Here is a 25,707-nt window from a genome sequence, read left to right as displayed (position 1 = left end):
CTATTTTAAAAAAAGAGGACTGGCATAATATCCAAATAAATTTAGCTTTGTTAAAAAAAAAAAAAAGCAAAACTCTTTACATTGTCTTTTCTGAAAATCAGTGAAAACATCACTGACGATCCGTGAACATCAAGTCAGGCCTTTGCTTTACAGATGAGTCCACTGAAGCCCAGAGAGGTGGAGCGGCATGCCCAAGGTTACACAGTGGCTGCCATGTGGCCATGCTGTCTAGAACAACACAGCTCAGCGGGAGAGGCCCTTTCTTGTGGCTGAGATGGGTGCTCTGAGCTGACAGTCAGTAGGTCTGGGCTCCACTCCCAGCCATTTGCCCTCAAGCCACATTTTCTGTCTTGTCTGCTTCACTAAAATAGGAATGATCATCACCCCCTCACTCAAGACTGTCTGAGAATCTAATGAAAGAAGAGCTTCAGAACTGCTTGGAGGGACTTTCCTGGTGATCCGGTGGTTAAGACTTCACTTTCTAATGCAGGGTGTGTGGGTTTGATCCCTGGTTGGGAAGCTAAGATCCCACATGCCTCGGGGCCAAAAAAACCAACCATAAAGCAGAAGCAATGTTGTAACAAATTCAATAAAGACTTCCACATCAACAAATCTTAAAAAAACAAAAAAACAGACCTGCTTGGAGATGCATTCCAGGGTATTAGAGAATGAGGTATCAGGAGTGAAAAGTTTCACGGTCTGTGATTTACTTAAAAGTATTTCAGTCAACAAAAGGAGATGAAGCAAATACAGCAACATATGAACAATGGTTAATCTAGGTGAGGGGTGTGTAGATGGGTATAGTTACCCTTTCTCTACACTTTTCTGCATATTTGAAATTTTTCATAGCAAGCATTCCATCGTCATACAAAAAAGTGCTCGAGCAAGGTAAACGGAAGAGACAGTGTTACTCACAGAGAAGACGCCCTCGGGGAGTTCTGGTCCTGGGCTCTTCAGCCCGGTGGGATTCACCACCCCAGGAGCTGGAGAAACCCACGCTTTACCAGCCTTGGGTACAGAGCCATGGTCAGGAAGTGATTTTGGTTTCCCTGCTTCCTCCCCAGGCAGGCCTGGTGCCTGTGGCTGGGTGAGGGAAGCCTCCCACCTCTTCTCAGTGCAAGGCACTATCTGACAGACCCAGCTCCGAAGAAGCAGCCGCAGGCACTGGGGACAGTGGGGGCTGCCTAGCACAGCCAACCAGTGTTGGGGGGGGGGGGGCGCTGATGAATATGCAGATAGAGGGCGGAGCTGGTTGGCTGCCCCCTGCCATCTCCCATTCCCACCCCAACTCAGATGCACAGAAGAGCCAGCTCAGAGAGGACCTTCTTGAAATGCCATCTCTTCTGCTGTTGCCTAAGGACCCACAGTGCCTCTTGAAATTTTGAGACTGAATTATCCAGCTTCTCCCATTACATAGCGCTCCTGACCTCTGCTTCCAGATTCTCCAGGGAGTCAGCACCAAAGGGATCATCTTTCTCCCTGTCCCTCGTCTTGAGGATACGGAAACCAGTCCAGCACCAAAAACATGGCATCTCAGGTCTGCAGGAAAGCTATGTGACTTCTCCCTCCAGCAGAGGTCTGGAAACCATTGGGGAGGTCATTTGCTGGGCCCAAAGCCCCCTTCTCTGGCAGAGCTGGGGAGAACTCACTGGCCAAATCACTTCCCCCGAACATCACTTGAATTTTAGCAACTTCTCCTTCAGTTTGGGAAGTAAAGTGAATGCTGTGAAACACAGCAATGAAAATCGATGAGCTTAAAGCTCAATTCACATGGATAAGTCCTCAAAACATAATGTTGAGTGAAAGACTTAAGCCACAGAATGATACAGGTACTGTGATTCCATTTATTTTACATTTAAAAATAGGCCAAAATGTCTAGATATTTGCTGAGTACTTATCCATCCATTATTTTTAATTACAAATGAATGAAGAGATAGATGGATGAAATCTGGGTATCATGAGCAATACAAAGAGAATGTAGGATGTAGTCTCTATGGACCCCAGGCTGTAGCCCTATCTACCATCTGGTAAATATTAGGAAAAATGTAAGAAAGGATGTAAGTGTGTAGTTCAGGCCACACTTATGAATACTGGAGGATTTCAGTTAAAGAAAAACAAGTCTGTGTGTATTATTTAGGCTGAGCTGCCCTCTTTGTGGGACTTTCCAAGTGGCACAGTGGTAAAGAATCCGCCTGCTGATACAGGAGATGCGAGAGACGTAGGTTCGATTGCAAAGACCTGACACAACTGAGCATGCATGCACATGTCCTCTCTGTGGTGTTTATTTTATTTTTAATTAACTGAGCCATTTATTCTCCCTAGAAATACATATTTTTTCTTGTACAATTTGAAAGTAAATACATCTTTTCCTCGTTTAAAGAAGGGCCAAAAACATGTGTACAGTTTAGAACACAGGCATACTGAAACTGCGATGAAAATGAGGAGATGGTTAATATATATAGTCCAGTATATCAGGGGGTTAACTCTGGGATGACCAGCAAGGAGGGTCACACAGGGCTTTGTCATTTCTTAAGTTGCATGGTGAGTATGGGTATTCTTTTTATTCCTTTCCTTTAAATCACACACATGTATTTTATATGCCATTTTGAATATATATTTTACCATAAAAATTTAAAAATTTTATGACCCCTGCCATAAACACAAGTTTATGAACTTGTAGTCATCAACTCCTGTCCCAATAGATGATGCTGTGTCTTGGGAGGCTTTAAATACAGAAGAAGGTGTAAGCTGATTGTGTTGGACCTTGTGCTCCATGGAAGCTCATATGAGAATTTCAAGAAAATTAGTTTCAACCTTTATCCTGTGAGATAAACTTTGCATGTTACCACATGTGTGTACACACACATGTATACTCCTACATGTGTGTGGTATCTAATACTGTAACATCTAATTAACTTGGGTGATGATTGAAACTCCAGGAGAAATGTTTTGCCACATTGTCCAGGCCTGAGCTTCTAAACTGTCAATGAGAATCTCAAAAACTAATTATTGAAAACTGCAAAAATTAAGTAGCTATTAAGAAATATTAACAGCTACCCCTGCAGAAGATTGCCATGACTCCTGATTACTGTTTTTGGATTCTTCAGCTGCAACCATCAGTGTTGTCAGCATGGCAGTATGTATTCATTCTACTTGTATTTATTGAGTACCTATGGAATACCAGAGACTGCATCCTGTGCAGAGCATTCAGGAAAACAGAGTCAACTCTCTCCTCCTGCTATTCTGCCCAGTAGAGGAGACAGACAAGTAAAAATGACATTACAATGCAATGTAGAGACACAGGCACATGCTTTGGAAAAATGGAAAAGATATGTTAATTCTGCTACATGGGATTGGAAGGGATTCAAAAGGTATTTAGAGGATGATTAGGAATGCCTAGGTGAACAGGAGTTAGGAACAGCCCAGGCAAAGATTCAGAAGGAGTGAAATAGCTAAAGCTACTAAAGCTCAGCACCTGTGAGAATGGGGATGGGCAAGTATAGCCAGAGGCCAGATTATCAGGTGAAACTGAAGAGTTTGGACTTTATCCCACTGATAGGGAGAAGCAATCTAAGGACTTTACACCGGGGAGTGACAGGATTAGATTTGCATTTCAAAGGCATCTTTGACACAGGTGTGGAGAATGAGTTAAGAGAGTTTGGGAGTGGCCCCCTGGGTCCTTTCAGGAAGCTTTTTAAAATAATCCAGGTGAAGGATGCTGAGGACTTGATCGGGGCAGTGATAGGGCAAAGACGTTTTCTCTATTTCAAGTTAGGGCTTCTGCTCACCCCTCCAGAATTCCAGTGGAAGTGCTTTCAGGGTTTGAGTCATTGAAGGCACCAGAAAGTTCCTAAAGACCAGGCAAGAGGACTCAACTAAAGAAACCAACATGAGTAGGCACCAAGCAGCTCATTCATTCATTCTTAATTCAAGCAGAAGCCTATAGAACACCTTTTCTATTAGGGAAGTGAACTATGAAAGTGAATACTCAGGAGCTTGGGGCTTTAAGGGGAGGGGGAGCTAAAGAATAGAGGGAGTGCCACGTGCTTTCACTTTGAAGCAGGGCAGTCCAATTCAGCCCAGAAGTTTTTAGTGCACATCTAAACTATGACAATCTCTGTTCTAAGTGCTGGGGATACATTATACTTCAGAAACAAACAAACATATAGAGAAAGAAATCTGACTTGGGGTTACCAGAAGAAGGGGAATTGGATGAAGATATAAACTTCCAGTTATAAGTAGGTACTAGGGATGTAATGTACAACATGATAAATTAGGTTGTATGTTATTAATACATGTGAATGTTTTTATCTTTTTTCTTTTGCTTTTATTTATTTATTTTTATATGAATGTTTTAAAGAGCATAACTGTTAAGAGTTCTCATCACAAGAAAAACATTTTAAAAAAATTTCTTTGATTTTGTACCTATGAGATGATTTGTTGTTCAGTTGCTAAGTCATGTCCGACTCCTGGAGATACCATGGACTGCAGCGCACCAGACTTCCCTGTCCTTCACTATTTCCCGAAGTTTGCTCAAACTCATGTCCATTGAGTCAGTGGTGCTATCTAACCATCTCATCCTCTGCTGCCCTCTTCTCCTCCTGCCCTTAATCTTTCCAGCATCAGGGTCTTTCCCAATGAGTCGGCTCTTCGCACCAGGTGTCCGAAGTATTGGAGCTTCAGCATCAGTCATTCCAATGAATATTCGGCGTTGATTTCCTTTAAGATTGACTGGTTTGATCTCCTTGCAGTCCCAGGGTCTCTCAACAGTCTTCTTCAGCACCACAATTGGAGAGCCTCAGCCCTCTTTATGGTCCAACTCCCACAACTGTACATGACTCCTGGAAAAACCATAGCATTAACTAGATGGACCTTGATCCTCAAAGCGATGTCTCTGCTTTTCAATATGCTGTCTAGGTTTGTCATCGCTTTTCTTCCAAGGAGCAAGTGTCTTTTAATTTCATGGCTGCAATCACCGTCTGCAGTGACTTTGGAGACTTTATTAAGTCTGTCACAGTTTCCATTTTTCCCCCATCTATTTGCCATGACGTGAAGGGAATGGATTGACAAGATCTTAGTGTTTTGAATGCTGAGATGATGCTCGCTAAACTTTTTGTGATAATCACTTCATGAGATGCATAAATCAAGTTACGCTCTTAAATTTATACAGTGCTACAAGTCAATAATATTTCAACAAAAACTGTAATTTTAATAAATGGCCGGAGATACAAGAAGTGAACAAGATAGACCAGGTTCCTAAATCTCATGGAGTTTATTTTCTAGAGGTAGAATGACAAATGAACAGCCTCCAAAACGCGCAAGAGGTATGGGGAACAACCAGCTCGGCTGGAGAGAGTTTGAGCAGGGACGATGAGGAGATAAGGATGCAGAAGGCGGCTTGTTGAACATCTTCAGGTCAGTTAAAGGGCAACGGGAGCCCTTTAGAGGTTCCTCGGTGTTCCGTTTCTTTGTTCCGGAAAGTGATCCCCCCCCCACCCCATCTTTGAGGAACCTGAGGCTTAGGGAAGCAACGTCACCTGCCCAAGGCCACACGAAGTGTTAAGATCGCACGTGCACGTCAGCCAAGGTCCGAGTCGGAAGAAGCCCACGCCGCCTTCTGTTTTTTTTTCCCCGGGAATGTGGGGGAAGAATGGCGCGGTGTCCTGGGTGGGGTGGGGGTTGTCCCAAGGGAGATGGGCGCCGAGTTTATCCGAACGCTCCGCGGGGAGATACGGGGAAGAGGGGACCCCGGGGCGGGGCGATCTGTCGCCGGAAGGTTTCAGGAGCCTTCCGGAGGCCCAGACTGAGCTGCAGCGGACCCCCCCGTCCCGCCCGGCAGTGGTTCGGTCCGGACAACCTTTCCCACCCCCCTCCCCACGCAGCGGGTGCCGCGGCCTGCCCCGCTTCCGGTTGCTGCCGGGCCCAATATCCGGTGTCCGCCCGCCCTCGGCTCCGCCGCCGTGATGCTGTCCCTGTCCCGCTGCGCGTCCCGGGCGTTCAGCCGCTCGCTCTCCGCCTTCCAGAAGGTACGGTCCGACGGAGCCGGGACCCCCGGTGGGTGAGAAAGTCGCCGGCGGGCAGACGGGGGTAGGGTGGGGACGACAAGGGGCGTGGCGCGCCGGCCAGGCCGGGCACCAAGGGCACCGGGACGCGGAGGCCGCCGCCGCGGTGCTGGGAGGCCAGGAGCCGCTGTCGCCTCCCCGGCCGTCTTGTGGAGCCCAGCGGCCGGGCGCCTTTCCCGCGGCCGCCGGCACCGCGGCCCCTGCCGGACCCCACCCTCCGTCCGCGCGGGCGGAGGAGCCGCCCAGAGCCGCGCCCGCCCGGGCACCAGACTCTTATTAGAGCTCGGGGGGAGGCGCCGCGGAAGCCCCCGACTGGATCCGGGGACCTCTTTTCTTCTCTGTTAAAAAGCCAGTGGGTTATCACTCCCGTGGGGGAAGGTTGAGATAGTCTGGCAGGCCAGGCGTCCCGCCCGCGTTGTTGCTGTTGCCTTTGCCTTTGGTAGGAGGCCTGAGGTTCACCTGTCAGCAGTCCCGGGGGCAGCTTTAAGTCTGTACTTGAAAAAGCTGTTTCTTTCCTCACTTTTCGTCTCGGGTGACCGACGTCTTCTTTCTCAACAGGGGAACTGCCCTCTAGGGAGACGTTCCCTGCCCGGTAAGTTCTGCCCTTTTGCCGTCCCCTAAAAATGTTCTCTCCTCCTGGGCAGAGTCGCGTGTGAGGAAATCAGGTGCCTGTGTTTCTCCGCCTCGTGTTCAGAGAGAGAGAGAGGAGCGAAACAAAAGATTCTTATTTATTTTAAAACAATTACTGATTTATTTGGCTGCACCGGGTCTTAGTTGAGGCATTTGGGAATCTAGTTCCCCGACCAGGGATGGAACGGGGATCGCCCCCCGCCCCCCCTCCGCTGCATTGATTGAAAGTGCCGAGTCCTAGCCACTGGAAGCCACCCCAAATGCTATTTAGTAACAGCTGCCGTTTGTTCATTTAGCACATAGTTACTCAGTATCTACTCAGTGTCAGGCACCTCTGCTGCTAGGCACTCACAAGGGATACAGCACTGAAGTGGTGGGGCGGGGGCGGTTTCTCACCCTCCGGGAACTTACAGCCTAGTTAGGGAAAGACAATATGTAAATTGCTTAACGAATGGACTATCATGAATGCTGAAAAGGAAACAAATGAAGCTGGACACTGAAGCTGTGACCCAGAGGATGTGACAGGAGCCATCCAGATGAAGAGCAGGAGAAGGGAAGGGAATGGCATGTGCAAAGTCCCTGGGGAAGGAAAGCTCTTGTCAATATTTTGGAACTAGCAAAAGAGGTGATTTGGCCAGAACATTTTGGTTGAGGGAGAGAGTGGCATGAGATAGAAGATGGCAGAGAGAGGAGTGGAAAGAATTCAGGTTTTTATCCCAATAGTTTTTTATATGCATGGCATAAATATTCATTGAATGAGTTGATTTTCTTATGGGCATTCTATGTGCCAAGTATTGTTCTGAGTGCTTTCTGTGCCTTTTTTCAGTTACTCATCAAGAAACAGTAAAATAAATATTTTCTCTATTTTACGAATGTATGACTCAAGGCTAAGAGAGGTTAAGTGCCTTGACCAAGGTCTCTCTGCCAACTATTGGTCAAGCCAGGTCTGCTCCTCAGCCTGAATTCCTAACCCATCATATTATCATTTACTCGTAATGAATAGATTATTTGTTGAATTCTCACTATATGCCAGACACTATGCTAGGTGGCAGGGATAGAGGTGGTGTCTACCCTCCAGGCGGAGAAGGCAATGGCACCCCACTCCAGTACTCTTGCCTGGAAAATCCCATGGATGGAGGAGCCTGGTGGGCTGTGGTCCATGGGGTCGCTAAGAGTTGGACACGACTGAGCGACTTCACTTTTACTTTTCACTGTCATGCATTGGAGAAGGAAATGACAACCCACTCCAGTGTTCTTGCCTGTAGAATCCAGGGACGGGGGAGCCTGGTGGGCTGCAGTCTATGGGGTCGCACAGAGTCGGACACGACTGAAGTGACTTAGCAGCAGCAGCAGCAGCTACCCTCCAGGAGGGTACATACGTACCCTTAATTACATAAGTACATGATTACATTGTGATCACTGTGAAAGAGAAGTAGAGGGTGGGATGATAAAGCCAGGCTTGGGAGGGTGGAGAGTGAGGTGGCACCATCAGTAAAGGCTTCCCCAAGGAAGTGACATTTATGCCAAGTCTTGACGAATATATAGGAGTTGGCCAAGAGGACGATATTCTAGGCAAAGGGAATTGCTTATGCTAAGTTTTCAGACAGGAGGAGACATGACCAGTCATAGAAATGGAAAAGAAGCTTGTCTGGAAGGGCTGGACAGGAATGTGTAAAGTTTTTGGACTTTATCCTTAGAGTCATGAGATCGTAAGCACCTAGCACAGTGTTAGCTCACAGGGGACTCTCAGTAATAAACTCTTTAACTTGGAATTTTGAAAAATGCCGGTAAACATTTTCTCCATTTTATAGACTGGCAGGACAGTGGGAAGAGCCTTGTTCTTGCCGTTTGTGTTGTGATTCAGGGCTTCTCCTTGGGCTAGCCACTTAACCTCCAAAAGCCCTACTTATATATGAAATGAGAATAATGGCAATGGTCATTCCACTTCAGGGAGTGTGAGATGAAAATCAAAATGAGGTCATTATGTGAAAGCTTTTTATAAATTCTAAAGCACTGTACAAATGAAACTTGCTGTAGGATAAACTCTAAAGTGGACTTGGAATTCCAATAATCAGTATGGGCTGCTTGCTGGCTGCAAGCTCATACATGCTATGTTTGGGATTTGTACTATAGTCGTTGGCTATTGGACATCAAGAGGTGACTTACTTAACTGAAACCTTGAGGATGTTTGTGGGAAGCTGGGACAAGAGAGAATTGTCTTCCAGTTGGTATTACTTACGCCCATGGTTCAGAAAGAGCTGTTTTTGATCTGAAAAAACAAGACACATGAAAAAATATAATCTGGTGAAGCAGATAGAGCAGTTGTCTGTTGCAGCAGTGCGGTTATTAGTAATAAGGACAATTGGTGGGGCAGAAAGAAGCTCTCACCTTGTTAAAGTGTGACCAGAAGGGAAGGTCTCGGCAAGAGTGGGAGGCAGTGAACGGAGAGGAGGTGTAGTAGTTTGAGCAAGCTGAAGACCTTGGGCCTGAAGGAGCCTAGTCTTTGTTGTTGGGATTCAAGGCAACAAGACTTCCAGCTCAGTGCATTTTAAGTAACCAGGGAAACAAACTCACACCAAACGTTCCACTGCTTCTCTGACTAGCCTGTGTGTAGTCACAGGATAAGCTCTCATGTGTCTCTTTCAGGCTTCAACTGTATTTGAAAACTTGGGAAATAGAGGCATTCTATCGTGAAAACATATAGGGATAATGAAAGTTTATGAATTTTGAGATAAATAAGATTATAGAATTCTCCCCTTTCTTCCTCAAACCCATTCCCCACAGTTGCACATAACCTGTTCTTTTCTGCCATTACAATTACTATGGTGGAAAAGTTTAAGAGGCAGGACTCTGTGATATAGATTATATTATTGCCTGCTGTTGATCCTGCTCTATCTCAGAGTTAGGGGGTAAACAACTTCTTCTCCATTCCCAGCAGGTATCCTGTATGAGATAAAGAGTTGTTGGTTAAGAGTTGTTTTGTTTCTTGCAGGGATCTCCTTATGTCAGGGACCAGGTTACCCTGACAGCAGGAAGACTGTGTAAGTATCATTGGGGAGCACAGATATGTGGACCCGGGGTATTGAAGACACCAGTTTGACCATCTGCTTTCTTTCCTGTCTTTCAAGCCTAGTAATCAAGCTGGTTATATTGAGTCCCTTGACGTGACCTTGATGTTAATTTATGTTGTGAGCCTGAACTTCAGCCCCATGTGAAGTATTGGACCAGGAGTGTGTCAGGACCAGGCGTTCAGATTATAATGAAAGTGAGGCTGGAATCCTCTTTTTATGGGACTAGATAGAAGGGTGCTCCTAAATATTCTGGTTGGATAGAAGTGAAGCTGAAGGACTGGAGGTTACATTTATTGTGGAGATTAAGAGCATGCAACTTCCCTGGTGGCTCAGATGGTAAAAACATCTGCCTACAATGTGGGAGACTCAGGTTCTATCCCTGGGTTGGGAAGATCCCTTGGAGAAGGGAATGGCAACCCACTCCAGTACTCTTGCCTAGAAAATCCCATGGACGGAGAAACCTGATAGACTACAATCCATGGGGTCACAAAGAGTCGGACACGACTGAGCGACTTCACTTTCTTTCACTTTTGGTTGCATAGTTAACGCATTTTAGAAACAGTAAAAGCAAGAGACTAGTCATTTAAGTCCTGGGACTTTGACTAGTGTAGAGGGAATGAATGCTACTATTGCATAATGCAAAATTTGGAGAGAGGCCACCCATGTGTGTTTCACATTAACTTCTGCTTGTGAACGTTGCTTAATGCTACTTTGCATTCCAAGTATTTTCAGGGTGGTAGTAAGAGGACGCTCTTTAGTTTCCTGTTGAGCAGCTGTCAAGCTATTTTTCTCTATAGGTAGAATCTTCAAAATGAAGGGTCAGCAGATTGCTCCTTCTTCACTGTGCAGTACAATGGCAATTTGGCATTCATGAGTCTTTGAACTATGTGTACCTTTTGATCTAGCAATCCCATTTCTAGGGATCTGTACTGAGCTCCTAGTGTACCTGTGTTTCTCAGAATGGCCAGACAACAGTGGATTGGTTAGGCTATGCTATGTTATGTGTTCATTCTATAAGTGGGAAAAAGCGGGTTATAAAATTATTCCTTTTGTATTGTATGGTATAGTCCCATTGTAAATGTTCTTTTTGCTCTAAAGTTTTCTACTGTTAACATCTAATACTTTAGTAAATTAAAAATAATTTAGGGAGAGTCAAAGTGTGTTTCTTATCTACAGTTTAAATGAAAATTAGAGCGACCACAAATCCTATGCAATAAATACAACAAATAACTATTTGAAAGTAAATTATTTTAAAAACTCCTAAACTTAGAGTGTTGAGGATCACAGATTAGGGAATTACTCTAATCTAGTAACTGTTTTTGTATTGTATATTGTCTTTTTTCTGTGAATAAGGTACCTGTTTTACTTAAAAATCTTTTATTGTAAAAATATGTTTGGTTTTATGTTTTTATTTAATAGGTTACACATTTACATGGTTCAAAAGTAAAAAGAGTGTCCGTGAGAAGATTTTATCCTGTTCTCCTGTGCTACTACGTTCCTCTTCCCAGAGATAGCCTGTGTGCCAGGTTCTGGGTGTCCTCAGAGATCAGTCTGCATTGACACATTACCTGTTAGTTCTTGCCCATGAACATGTACCTATACATGGTTGGAAACTTTTATGCAGAACAGTTTGTGTTCTGTATTTTTTTTAATAACACATATTTTCCCTTGGTTTTACATAGAAGTTAAACATACCAAAGGCAACTTAAATCTATTTCACTTTTTATTGTAAAGGTGCTTGTTGTAGAATATTTAGATAGTCCTGAAAGTGTAGAAAGTGAAAGTTCCCGTCAGTCCAAATCACCCTTCTAAAATGTGTGTGTATGTGGCAGATAACCACAGATACGCTATATATCAACATTTCCCACTCTCCAGTGGTAACCACTGTTCATGGTTTTGTGCATACAAAGTCATATCATTCTCCAGGTTACATTATTTCAAGTTAGTGTCATATCAGAGAATACTTGCTCTTTTGAGGTTCCTCTTCAATGAGTCCAGAGTGGACTGATGTGCTGCCTTCTGGCAGGAGAACGGGAGATTGTGAAGTTTTCAGTGGGTTTTTTGTTTGTTTGTTTGTTTTGCATATAACACCTTGTTTTGCTTTCATCTTGCTGTCTTATCTAAATCTGTAATCACATAGACAGAAATTCTGTTTTACTTGGCATAGTGGCAAGTACCCTGAAGGCACACAGTTTTATCTTACTTGGATTTAGTTAAGAAAAAACCTAATCAGGAAGCTGAGTCCTTTTGTGGTTACGCAAAGGACCAAGATGCTGTCTTTTTCTTCAGAGATGCAAACGTAAGTCTGTTAAGTCTGTTCTGGAAGAGCTGGCATTTCACTGCAGCACATTTCACTCACCCAAGGGCCTACTACTTAAGGCACCCAGGTCATTCAGGCTTTACTCTAGACCTGCTGAGTCATGGTCTCTGAAATGGGGCCTAGATAGGTATGCTTTGAAAAAGTTCCCCAGGTCACAGTGATGGGCTCTGCTAGTCAAGAATCACTGGTTTAAAGGGAAGGTGAAAGAATCTAGAAAAGAGTGGATGTTTGTATAACTGACTCACTTTGCCGTACAGCAGAAACCAACACAGCATTGGAAATCAACTGTGCTCCAATAAAGATTAATTAAAAATAAAAAACAGGGAAGGTGATCTGTCATGCCTTATCTAGACTAAACTGTGAGTGATTCGCCTGTTAAAGGAGTTTATTTTCATGTTTGTTTTGTAGCGTTAGCAGCAGTAATATCCTCAGCGTTCGATTCTTTAGAACTACAGCTGTGTGCAGTAAGTACCTTCAGCTCCCTCCGCTCTTAGGAATGGAATTTTAATGAGAAGAATAACAATTGAATTTAATGGCAGAAAAAGGAGAAATATGGACTGCGTGATTTTTTTTCCCCCTCTTTTCCTAGAGGATGATGTGATTACAGTCAAAACCCCAGCATTTGCAGAATCTGTCACAGAGGGGGATGTCAGGTGGGAGAAAGGTAAGATCTACTGCCTTCTCACTTCTTAAATTTAAATACTTTTGAAAAGTCCCCTTTACTCCCCTCACCTCCATGATAATCAGTGGAACCTCTGGCTCCACCCTTTTCTTTACATGCAGTGTACTTTCCCGTGGCCTGTAGGAAAGGGGTCCTGTAACACCTGCCAAAGGGGATTTAATGGCTACTTTTCTTGTTACCCACTGCTCACCCCTAACAGGTAGGCTTTGACTGTCTTTTCAGCTGTTGGAGACACAGTTGCAGAAGATGAAGTGGTTTGTGAGATTGAAACTGACAAGGTAGGCTTGCCCTATTGGTGCCATCTTTCCATGGTCTCCGCTTGGTTTCTCAGCCTAATGAGAGGAACAGGGGCTTAGTTGTTGTTTGAAGATAATTTTTAGCTGCCTCAGTTGTAAAATTGTTGGAATAGCTCAGTAAAAAGAAAAAAAAATACTTAAAGTTTAGTTTTAGATTGTTCTAGGTGTATGTACTATGTACTTTAGTAGCTTTAGTTTTATAGCTTTTGTGTGTGTATACATGAACTGTTTCCAGTTGTTTTTTATGTATCACTTGGAAACACACTAACTGAATCCTGCTTTAATGTTTCTGAGAAAGGATAGACAAGGTGAATCTTCACAGTAGCATTGATTACTCTTATTCTGAAAGTGTAGCCTTGATGTTTATGCAGGGTCTTGTATATCTGTGTTGCAACTCTTGTGACTCATTTGAGATTCTATATAATTAATTTTCTAATGCTGAGTAAAAATTTGGACTCTTTCTCTGTCTGTCTTCCTTTTGAAGACCTCTGTGCAGGTTCCATCACCAGCAAATGGCGTGATTGAAGCTCTTTTGGTACCTGATGGGGGAAAAGTAGAAGGAGGCACTCCTCTTTTCACACTCAGGAAAACTGGCGGTAAAGAAGTTCTCCTGGTTGTCAAGGTCTCCAGTGTTCCCCCTTGGAATTGGGGCTGAGCATAATATACTAATTCCTTGATACATCAAATACCATTTTGCACTCCCACTGCCTTTAATGAGGCAGTAAGAGGAGATATATATATAGTGGGAACTTTAAATGTCAAATTTTAGAAGAAAGGGTATTAAGAAAATAAATCTCACAATAGTGTTCTTTCTGGTGCTTGACCTTTTCTTAAATAGGAAGGAAGAAGATTTTAGAGATAATGTTTTTTTTCCTGTCCCCTCCCCCCACCCTGGCAGCAGAGTCACATGGGGACTTTAAAAATAATACAAATACCCAGATTCTGAGGCCAAGGGATTCTGATATATTAAATTTGGGGTTTTCAGATCCTGGTTATCTATCATAGTTTTTGTTATTGTCTTTAACACTCTCCAAGTGATTCTGATACATAGCCAGGGCTGGGAGCCGCTATTCTAAAGTGAGAAGAAGCAGTGTTTCATCATGTCTATTATGGAGAATTTTGGACTAGTTTTTTCACATCTGTTCTGTCACAACATTTTTTAGGGAGGGTTGAATTTTTCTTGGGAAGAAATGAGAAATAAGGAAATGAATTTATATTGGATCTTATAGTCAGTGATTAGGAAAGAAAACTTTTGATTTTTAGTTAAGTGCTGTAACTACTAAAGTCTATTTCATGGTTAAGATAGTTAAGCAGAAAGATGGTAGATGGCATCATTATGTTCGATCAGGATAAGATCAGAAGCCAAGAATGGAATGCACATACAGTGGAAGACTAGGGAATAAGATTGATTCTTCTAGTTGGAGAATTTCATCTTCTGACCATTTCTTAGAGGATGTTCTTCTGATTTAAATATAAACCCAGATGGTGATATCCAAATGGGTAAAATAAAAAAATATTTGAAGTTGTGAATTTCATTGCTTGACCACCTCATTAGTTTCTGAGAGTTACTCTAGATAAAATGCTTTGAACTCTAAAGTCTAAATGTGTCCTTGATTATTTAAGCGTTTATTTTTTAATAGTTAAGAGAGTTCTTCCACATGTAATGTTAAAATAGGAGACACAGGAGACAATCAGTATTACTGTAACTGGAAAGTTGTTTCTTTTATTTGTGTGTTTCAACAAGTTAAATTGCTGGGTTTCTTTTGCTTTGAAGTCTATTACCATTGACTTAGGTGCTTTGAAAGTATTGGCTGAACTTGATGACTAATAGATATTTATGCAATCAGGAAGGCAGCTGAATTCAGTCAGTTATCTAACGTAGGACATCTAGGAGTCCTGGGGAAAGAACAGTGCTTTAAATCACTCTGTGTGTATCATAGCCTTACACGTATAGCAGGTACTCAGGAAGCATTTGTTAATTGATGAGAGAGAGAGCTTTTGCTGTTAAATTCTACTTAGTATCTGCAGTTTGGTTGCTTTCCGTTCCACATAGTGCCAATGGCATCTATTTTTCGTGTTTTCCAGCTGCTCCTGCTAAGGCCAAGCCAGCCGCAGCCCCTGCTGCTGCAGCCCCAAAAGCAGAACCCGCAGTGTCTGCAGTTCCTCCTCCCCCCGCAGCATCTGTACCCACCCAGATGCCACCTGTGCCCTCACCCTCACAGCCGCTCACTAGCAAGCCAGGTAAGCCTCTGCCTCCCACATGTGTTTTTACGGCAGAACATCTCATCTAATGCCATGTTCCCTCAGGGGGCAAAGTCTAAGACTAATTATGGCTCTGGACAGGCTTCATTGGCTGTGTTGTAGAAGAAACTCTAGACTTTGTATCAGAAGACCTGAGTTTGCATCGCAGCTTCCTGTGTATAGCTGTGTGACCTTAGACTAGTTATTTAACTTCTCTGACCAGATTGTTCATTTGTGAAGTAGGAATGATACTAATATATCTCAGAATACCTTGAAGATTAAGTGACAAGTGCAGTGTGAAAGCATGGGCATATATTCAAGTAAATGTTTCTCATTTTCTGATTCAGTGTACCCTCTCTTCATTTACAGTGTCTGCTGTAAAACCCACTGCTGCCCCTCCAAGAGCTGAGGCAGGAGCTGGTATAGGTCTGCGTTCAGAACATCGGGTAAGCCTCTAAGGACCACTTCCAAGAATGAAGCCGAGGAGCAGTGTTGAGATTAATAAAATATGGGTATGCCCTGTCTGCCTTTGAGTGGCCGGCAGCTGATTCCCTTGGCCTCGCAAGGAAATTCAGTTTAGGAAGTGACTTGTTCATTCACATGACTGTCAAATGATAAGACTAGAAATGGAGGTCTTCTGAACACTTGTCCATTGGTTTTTTTCCCACTCTGCCATGCTACCACTGAAGTGCTGTGGGTGAGAAAGGTATATGCAGACGATGGTAGCCTAGTAACGCTTCTTCTCCCTCCCACACTTCAGAGAGGTGGTTTAGTGAGCTCTATTGCTGTTCTTCCGGGATGCTTAGCTGAGGTCTGCCCAGTGGCAGTTAGGGGCAGGCATAAAACCTCAAGGAAATATGGTCAAGAATGTGGGTTCCTCTGCCTGAGAATACCTCCTAAAAATACGACAGCCTGAAAAATGTGTTGCTTCTGAGTTTCCATTCCACAAGTAGCTGTTCTCATGCAACTCTTTATCACCAGAAATTGCCTTGTCTATAATGACTCTTGGGCTGGCTCGCCCTACACCACACTCTTCCTTTCCATAACTTGGTTTTGGTTTATAAACCAAACCATTTCCTGGGCCTCTATTCTTCATCAGACTTCAGGGCACATCCGAGTGAGTAGTTTTTGTCTGTGTTTCCTTGTTCTCGCTCAGAGGAGCAAGCCACCACAGGAAAGAGGGAGCCTGGATCTCTTCCTGTATTTAGATACTACGGTCCTTAATTATCCCCTCCTAGCACGCCCATGCTCCTGCAGACTAAGTGGGAGGGCTAGGCCCAAAGACACCAGGTTGGCAACACTTGTCCCACTCTCCCTTTCAGGAGAAAATGAACAGGATGCGGCAGCGCATCGCTCAGCGTCTGAAGGAGGCTCAGAACACCTGTGCGATGCTCACCACTTTCAATGAGATTGACATGAGGTGAGAGCTCTAGTCCTCCTCCTCCCTGTGCTCTTTTTCTTGCAAAACTCTTGAACTTGCCCAAAACTAACTTAACAGGAAAGAAGTACTTCTTTGCACTATTTCTTGACCCACTGGTTTCATTCTCTGACTGACTTTCCTAATACTATGCCTGCCTCCTCTGTGATTTAAAAAACTTAGCCTTGTAGATTTATACCTGAATCTTGTGATTTCTGATAAATGAGGCTGGTAATAGTCTTAAACTCTAATGACCACTGTTAACAAGTAGAGATAGGGGAGCCAGGCCAACAAGGCTCCCCTTCAGGATGGAGAATCATTTGACACCATGCCCAGAGTCAGGGGGCCATACCCTGCTTCTTTCTCACTGTGACTGCTGCTTATGTGTGTTCCTAAGCGACTCAGGATTGAGTGGGTAGAAAGGCATAGGCTTTTCATATCTTTCACCTTTCTCAACTTCGATAACGAAATGGGAAGCAAGTTTTGCTTTTAAAGAAAAAAACCTCAGAATATTAACCAAAGGGGCTGATTCAGTATGCCCCTTTCTATAGTAAGCTAATTGTTGACTCACTTTTCTTCTTGAAGACTTTGTTTACAGGTGTAGGGAAGAGAATGTAGTTACGAGTCAACAGATGGTTTTTGATTGCTTACTGTGTACAAGATATTACACTATATTTTGGTGGGATGCAAAGATGAGTGATAAAGAACCTGTAGCCTGGAGCTACCATCTTGTTGGATAAATGCAAAGTAAAATCTAGAAAAACAAGTATGAGAAACATACAAAAAGTGTGAGGTGGAGAAGAAAATGAGATTGTTTTCGAGGTGGAGGAAGGAGTCAGGAAAGGCTTCCTGGAGAAAAAGATCTTTAAGGGGCCTTAACGATTCACATTTTGGCATAATGGAGAAAGGTCATTGCAGAAGATGTTAACAATATGGACCTGGCACAGATAGGAAAGTACAGGGCACATCTGAGAGACAATCACTGTGAGGAAGACGTGTAGGAAATTTCAGAATGTTTTAAGGGCCAGGGTAAGAGTTCATATATAATACAGGAAGTAAAATCATCAAGTCTTTAGGTCATCTCGTTGCTTCTTTTTATCCCAAGTGCTTAGTCTGCTACTCTGCATTTCACCAGGGTAATGGTTTTCTTTGGAAAGGGTCTGGGAAGTGTGGAGTGGGAGATGGTTTAGGGACAGCGTGCTGTAGCACTGTTCACAGAGTAGGGTTCTGGGGTCCATTCACTGGACATCATCTGTTCTATTGTGAAGCTTCCCCAAAAGACTAGACGTCATCCAAGCCAAAGATTTCTCTTGTATCCATAGGATGTAGGGAAGGACCTTGACTAATGAATCACAAAGGCTGCAGCTTATGTTTCAGTGCATTAGGGCCAAATTGTACACAAATTGAATTGGATTTTGAAATTCTACCCAATTCCTTAAGACAAAACATGTAAATATTTGTGGCCTTGAAAGATGCAGTTGGCCCAACAGCTTTGATTGGAAAGTAAGTACAGTCGTTGGATCTCCTTTCAGCAGCTAATCGAGGTGTCACTTAATGATGGCCGGGGGTCCCTCTGCAGCCAGTAATCTGGTTTAGATTGAGTGCCCTTTAGGTCTTGTGCTGATCAGCTAACCCATAAGGGGCCTTTCTGAGACCTCCTCCTCTCCCCTGTTGTCCCAGCCTCTGCCTCCAAGGACAGAACTCTGAAATAGAAACTACTTAATGACCAGACAATAGCATTTGGGCAGTTTTGAGAGCAGAGATGTTTATCGCTTCTCTTTCCCTCTTCTGCAGCTCTTGTGTCTTGGGAACCAGTAATGTCTTTAGGGTGGTAATCCTAGCACTAAATGTAGTTAGACTCAGGAAAACAAACATTTTAAACCCAATCAGTCTCCCTAGGAAAACTTCCGTTTTAAAAAACAAGAGGTCTAAAGAGGGGAGTTAAAGTTATACCATCTTATCTTTCGTGCTAATGTCAGATTAAGCCATTACAGGGAGAAAGAGAAAACTGAGCATTTGGGCCTGAGATAAAGTTAAATTCGATTTTCATCACGGAACTGTCTTCCCATAAATACGGAGATTTCTGCAGCAAAATGATGGGAAAGCCATTTCCCGCTAATTCTAGTACATCTGTTGTATGTTTGTGAAAAACCAGCCCCAAAAGAACAAAGAATGGTCACACTGCAAAGGTTTCCCAGTAGCCTTGCTGCTTATACTTTAAAAAGCTTAGGTCCACACATGGTCACTTTTCTAAATACCAAGGAAACTATGTCCATTAAATTAATTTTAAGGGCAAGAACTGTGTATGTTATCTTTATGTCTTGGTGCCTTGCATTGACCACCATGTGTGGTGGGTGTTAGTGCCCATTTGAAGGAACCAAGCAGATGGAATTGCTCACTCTGGGAGATGCTTGAATATACTGCCTTTCTCATGAGCCTAACACAACACTGGATTATATCCATCCATAGGTAGTCAAGACTGCTTTTGCTCAAATGAAACGTGCACCTGTGTGGTTTGGGGTTTTTTTGGTTTTCATTTATTAGAAATGTCACAAGTCATAGTTAGGTTTGGTGGTATTTTGAAAATAAACAAGAAATATTTAATGAAAAAGTTAGTCGCTCAGTCATGTCCAACTCTTTGTGACCCCAAGGACTGTAGCTTGCCAGTCTCCTCTGTCCATGGACTTCTCCAGGCAAGACTACTGGAGTGGGTTGTCACGCCCTTATCCAGGGGATCTTCTCAACTGAAGGATCGAACTTGGGTCTCCTGAATTGCAGGCAGATTCTTTACCATCTGAACCACCAGGGAATCCTATTTAATAAAAAGAAAAAGAATGGTGCTTATTTTGTGGACTTTATGCTTTTAAGAAAAGAAAAAACTATCTTCAGGGTAGATAGCTCATGAATTCAGTGTAGCTAGAAGTCACTTTCTTGTCCAGGGTGAGGCTGTTGATGCGCTGTATGAACTCATTCATTTTGTCTGTCACAAAATCTCTAACTTGTGGAGCATGAAAACGCCCTTACACAGAGTGGATCTGATTCCTTTGGATCCAGGTTTTTAAAGGAATGAAGTAATTGTGTTACCCTCTAGTGGAATATTTCAAAACTTGAACTTAGATGGTCCAGAGAAAGGGAAAACTTTACCCAATTGTATACCTGGAGTTAGAAACCGGTGTGAAAGTCAGAATTGAGGTTTCTTTTATGGTCAGTTTGTTTTGTAATGTGTTCTTGCAGTAACATCCAGGAGATGCGGGCTCGGCACAAAGATGCTTTTCTGAAGAAACATAACCTCAAACTAGGCTTCATGTCGGCATTTGTGAAGGCCTCAGCCTTTGCCTTGCAGGAGCAGCCTGTGGTAAATGCAGGTGAGTTTGTGGTGGCCAGAATCAACAGAGGTCCTGGAGGTATGTGTGTAAATATAGAAATGCTCCCCCACACTCAGCACACAAAAACGATGGTCCTGTGACTGAGGCGTCTTATTTCAGATGTGTGAGAACTTGAGTACCTTTTCTAGGGATTTCTGGACTGACCTTCCTGAATGGGCATCACGAGTGCTTCTTCCCTACCAGCCGGACAGAACAGGTTCCCTTCCCAGTGCAAAGTTTGGCAGCTGCTCTGGCGACAAGTGGTTCTGAGCCAGTCCATTTCTCCAAGCTTCTCATGTCAGTGTGGAAACTCATGTTGTGGCTGCTGCCCACCCTCCCACAAGCCCTGTTATCTTGGGACCCGACTTCTGTACTTGGCATAGCTCCATGGTGACCTTTGATTTCTGGCCAGTGGACTTCACTGGAAGGCCTTGGGCTTGGCCCCTCTTCTGTGGGCTTGGTGCTCATTTTCCTTACTTTTTGCTCGCCTGCATCGTTGAAATGTTGACCTAACAAGCAGTTCTCTTCTCCACTGAGACAATTCTCTGTGTCCTTGGAAGATTAGAGAGAGGACATTGGGCACTTTTGCAACCCTCAGCAGTGCAGGGTCCTGAAAGGTCTAGAAATAGAAGTCCTAATCCCTTTTGCCAAGTGGTGTGCCCTCAGGTAGGGGAAGGACTTTGTTTCATCCAAATGTGAAACCTCTTTACTTCTTCCATTCTTATGCTTCCTGATGATTCTCTGCATCTCTTCTGCCTGCCCATACATGTAGGCATTTCTCAGAGTTCCCTTGGCCTCCTTCTCACTTTATATGCTTTTCCGGGGTATCCTATCTACAAAACAACATAGAATTCCTATGGAAAAGATTCTCAAGCCTGTATTTTCTCATGAGCACCAGACTTTAATTCTTAGCTACTGGTTTGCTCTCTCAGGGTAGCATATTAAAGACAGACCACACCGCTTCCTACCGAGTCTTCTGGAAAGAGGCTTCCCTTGCTCCTTGTTGGGAGTGAGCAGCAGAATGAGCAACATCCCCCCACATCCACTTCCTTTACTAACTTGCCCTTTCTGGGGGGCACTTTTAAACCTGCCATTAGCTGAGGGAGGGCTGGAGTAGAGCTGGTGAGCGAGAACTTGGGCACATACTTACCCTGTGTTAGCCCGTGTACCGATCCTTCTCAGGGCTGCCGAGGAGACGGATGCTCCTGTGCTCAAGCTTAGTCAGGACACTTGGGAGAAGTTATGATTGGTTGGCTTGGGAGTAAGAGTGCCGGCTGCCACTTGTAATGCGGTGGTTTTTGTACTGGCTGGTCAGTCCACACCGTACGAAGCATCTCGGATTTTTACTGTACTAATGCAAATGTTTCCTCACTAGCCTCGGCCTGGGGAGTTCTATGTAATGCGTGTTTTCTCTTTCATAGTGATTGACGATGCAACCAAAGAGGTGGTGTATAGGGATTATATTGACATCAGCGTTGCGGTGGCCACCCCTCGGGTATGTTGGAGCAAGAAGTGGGGATCTCTGGTCTTTGACTCTTACCCATTTGAAGAAGCAGACCTCTTGAGAGACTTTTTTCTGTATTCATTTGTCTAGAAGGGAGTTGTTTGAAGAATAAACCTGTTTTTGACCATACCACATTATTTTATCTTTTGCAAGTCTAAATATTTTAGACTACATTAATCACGTTGAGTAATTAAGATACTCTGGGGTGGGGCGACCTTTGGCTTGAATCAAGAGAGTTGTAACTATAAAGGGTACTGTTAATTTACACCTGAAAAGAGCTTTTTACTCTCATCAGGGTCTGGTCGTTCCCGTCATCAGGAATGTGGAAACGATGAATTACGCCGATATTGAGCGAACCATCAGTGAACTGGGAGAGAAGGTAAGATGGAAGGGTGTGTGTGAGCTGCAGGGGCAGGTCAGGGAAGAGAGCCTGGGGAGGCTGGGCAGTGAGCGATGCTCAGGGAGCTGGGGCCTCCCTTTGCTGTGGAAAGAGGACGTGGCCCTGAGAGCATCAGTCACGAGCAAGAGCCGAAGTACAGCTCTGGTGGAGCTTATGGTGCTCTTGTGAGTGAAGATTTCATCTCATCCGGGTAAACCTGCTCGGAAAAGGGAGGGTCCAGAGTCCTTTCCTCCAGCCTGTAACTAGTCACAGGCATCTCAGTTAAAGCTAGAACTTGGACCATTGATCTCAGATGTGAGCCTTCTGGACTTCCTTTAGGTGGAGGAAGCTGGGTTGACATTACCTTTCAATTATAAAATCTGTTTTTAGGCCCGGAAGAATGAACTTGCCATTGAAGATATGGATGGTGGTACTTTTACCATCAGCAATGGAGGTGTTTTCGGCTCGCTCTTTGGAACGCCCATCATCAACCCCCCTCAGTCTGCCATCCTAGGCATGCATGCCATCGTTGATAGGCCAGTGGTTGTGGGAGGCAAGGTAGGAACCATCACCGTTAATGTCCCAGCAGCTACGTGAAGAGGTGAGGGAAGTCTTAACTAAATGCTCGTTAAAGATTCGCTGTAATTTCAGGCCTAAGTTGAATCTCTTCATTTCTAATTAATAGCTAAGGCATTGGTTCTCAAATTGTGTGTGGAACAGCAGCACCTGGGAACTTGTTGGAAATGCAAACTCTTGGCCCATTCCCAGACCTAGTGAAGCAGAGAGTACAGGTGCTTCTGAGGCACATTAAGGTTTGAGCACCATCGAGCTGAGAAAGCTTGCTCCTTCATCTGGGACTAGTCAACAGGCTTCCTTCTCTAGGGAGTGTGGGGGTACCATTGAAGGCGTGGTCCTTGCCTTGGGAAGTGGGGGACAGCAGTGCAGAGCTGCTGTCAGCCTGCCCGGTTGTAGTGACGATGCTTAGAGCTTTTCTGGGAGTCAGGGAATGAGGTCGGAGGGTCTTGAGCTGGCCTCGCAAGATATGTTGGTAGGAAAATGTTTTGTGGGACCCCTGTGTTTAGAACCTTTTGAAGTCCCTAACTCCTTGAATCCAAAAATTGTAGATATCTGCTGAAAATGCTCATATACCCAACCTTGCATAGAGGTTCAGAGAATTTGTGGACCCCAAGTTAAAAAAAAATTATTATTATATCTTTAAAGAAAAAACTGCAGGTAGCCAAAATTGAAGAGGAACTTTTCCTTGTAGATGGCAGACACGTGAGAGGGCAGAGCATGGTTTTTATTTAAAGACAGTTGTAAGGAGACTCCTGTTTCCTTGGGTTAAGCTTTTTGTTTTTGAGTGTGGGAGCTTTGCGCTCAGGGTCTGGCTTGGTCTTTGAACACATTGTATCTAGAAGCAACAAAGCAAAGTAGGAAAGTCTCTGGACCTGGGGACTTACCTGTGGGCTGTGCTTAGTCATCTCCCCGCTTCATCAGGGCTTTCTCTGCCCCACTGCAGACAAACCTGTCGGCCTCTCTTCTCTGTAGGTGGAGGTGCGGCCCATGATGTACGTGGCCCTGACGTATGATCACCGGCTGATCGACGGCAGAGAGGCTGTGACTTTCCTCCGCAAAATCAAGGCAGCGGTAGAGGATCCCAGAGTCCTCCTACTGGACCTTTAGGAGGAAGCCTGTGCCCCACACAACCATGCAGGAACTGAAAACCAGTCTTCTCCCTGTCCCCTCACAGGCCCCAGGTCAGCCTGGTGACCGGCACATGCTGTTGGCCTCAAGCAAGGAAACCAGGGCACTATGTAACCAGCAGTCACAGGTCTCTCTTGGTGTTCCTGCCAGGCTCTCTCCCTCTGCACCCTCTCCTACACTCAAATATCTGATTTCCTTAGGCTTGAGGGAGAGAGAGAGCCTTAATGGATGCTTGTTATTATTCCTGCCTTTCCTCCCATTAGCCCTCCACAGAGATGATTTCGCTTTCTTCCTGTCCAGTACACTATAGGGAAACTGCCGGGGACCATGTGATTAAGTTTCTATCTTTTGAACGTCTGTTCTCCAGAGATGCTGAGGAGGGTGCTCTGCCTCCCAGGCTCGGAGCCGCCTCCGTGCTGGCGGCGCCGTCCTGGCTCAATTCCCCGCCCCCCCCCCCCCCCCCCCCCCCCGTGAGGAGGTGCTGACCACAGGCTGCGGGTGCTGCTCTGCCTCGGTGGTGCCTGCCTTCTCAGCTGTCACTGTCTAAGAGCTGCCTCGTGTACCTCTCCCAGGAAGCACATGCTGGGGGATCTGGAGGGGCAGAGCAGGGGAGGAGGCAGGTTCTGAGGTCGTGTGTCATAAACAGGACTGGAGCAGAACCCGGGCCTGCCCTCACACTCTCCGTCATAACTGCACCAGGAAGACCCGTTTTGGCGCAAGCACACACAGCTGTGGTTGTGCCGACCTTTCCAGGCTGCTCGGAGCCATTTCTACCACCTTGTTCTCACTTAGATGCTAGCACCTCTTGGCAGGGAGACAGAGCGTGTCCCAGCCTCGGGCTCCTGGTAGAGACTGGCGTGAAGGTGACTTCCTGTGGACTGGCTCAGATTGTCTTGAGCTTTTCAATTCCGTTGGTATAAACCTGTGGGCTGCAGAGGCGGTTCTGTTCCTTCCTGTGTCAGTGCCCTTCAGGAGTGGACCCTCAGCTCTTCCTCTATAGAACACAGGTCTGGTGGAGGATGGAAACCTGCCCAAGATGCTTGTACACAGTGGGGAAAAGGCCAGTGTCACCTCTGAGGTACTGCCTTGGGTCTGGGCACCGACATTGGAATTCTTTGGAGCATGGTTAAATGCACACATCTTGTCAGGAAGGTTACTGGGCTTCATCACGTTGTATTCCAACTGCATCCAGGCCTGAGGCTGCTGACCCTTGACAAGCCGGAGCCATTTACTTAGCGTGGAATGCCCATTGGTATCTTGAGCGAAGAAGCAAGGCCTGGGGGCTGGGTGGGGGAGGGGTGGGAGCCAGTGCTGAGTGCCTGCAGCAGCTACTGTCTTCACTATTCAGAACTTGTAACTCAGTATTTAAAGAATCCGATTTTAAATGCAAATTAAAGGGCAAATGTTCGCAGAGAGTGTTCCTGCTTCTGTACTTCTTTTGGTTACTGAGGTTGTCCTGATGAAGAAAAACTTGTTCCACCCTGCTTGAGGCCCTTCAAATGCCAACATTTACATTTTGGTGGGGCCTCGTGTTATTTCTGGGATGGACTGGGGAGAGGTGGAGCGACTCATAATTTCACATTTTGCAGTTGATGGCTACATCGGTACCCAGTTGCTCAAGGTTGGCCAGAACAAATGAGGGTAGATCACCTCCTTGGGGCAATGGTCTGTGAGGGCTAGCAGATGGGGCTGAGAGCTGACGTTGCGGAGTACCTGTGACAGTGCTTGGTAGTGTCCAGGCTGAAACAGTCTGGCTGTTCCCCACGCAGTCCCCGCCTGCTGACCTTGCTCGCAGTGGTACCATCTTTATATGAAGGTCTGTCACAGGAACAGAGTGGCTCCTACAGAGCAGAACTAGAGCTAGTAGAAGAAACTTGGGTTCAATGAGAGAATTTTAGAATGATCAGGTCTGGGGCATGGAGCAACAAGCTTTCATATCTTTAGTAAACCTACAAAGGAGGTATATTTAGCCCTGTTTTTATCAAATGGAGACAGACTATAAGCCCCGCTGAGACCACAGATCTAAACCCAAGACC

At 44.9% G+C, this 25,707-nt stretch overlaps 1 protein-coding gene across 1 annotated transcript; it reads left to right on the top strand.

Annotated features, from left to right (window-relative positions):
* Positions 1-5,894: 5,894 nt before the first annotated feature.
* DLST (dihydrolipoamide S-succinyltransferase) lies at positions 5,895-25,082 on the top strand. The gene is made up of 15 exons (XM_043920832.1): positions 5,895-6,026; positions 6,621-6,654; positions 9,685-9,733; positions 12,492-12,547; positions 12,673-12,747; positions 12,988-13,043; positions 13,546-13,657; positions 15,147-15,302; positions 15,672-15,748; positions 16,625-16,722; positions 19,954-20,084; positions 21,506-21,579; positions 21,884-21,967; positions 22,358-22,525; positions 23,516-25,082. The coding sequence occupies exons 1-15, from the start codon at positions 5,964-5,966 to the stop codon at positions 23,648-23,650; spliced, it is 1,368 nt and encodes a 455-aa protein (XP_043776767.1). The 5' UTR covers positions 5,895-5,963; the 3' UTR covers positions 23,651-25,082.
* Positions 25,083-25,707: the final 625 nt, after the last annotated feature.

Source organism: Cervus elaphus, chromosome 12, assembly GCF_910594005.1.
Source record: "Cervus elaphus chromosome 12, mCerEla1.1, whole genome shotgun sequence".
Lineage (NCBI taxonomy): Eukaryota > Metazoa > Chordata > Mammalia > Artiodactyla > Cervidae > Cervus > Cervus elaphus.
This window is presented reverse-complemented; position numbering and strand designations above follow the sequence as displayed.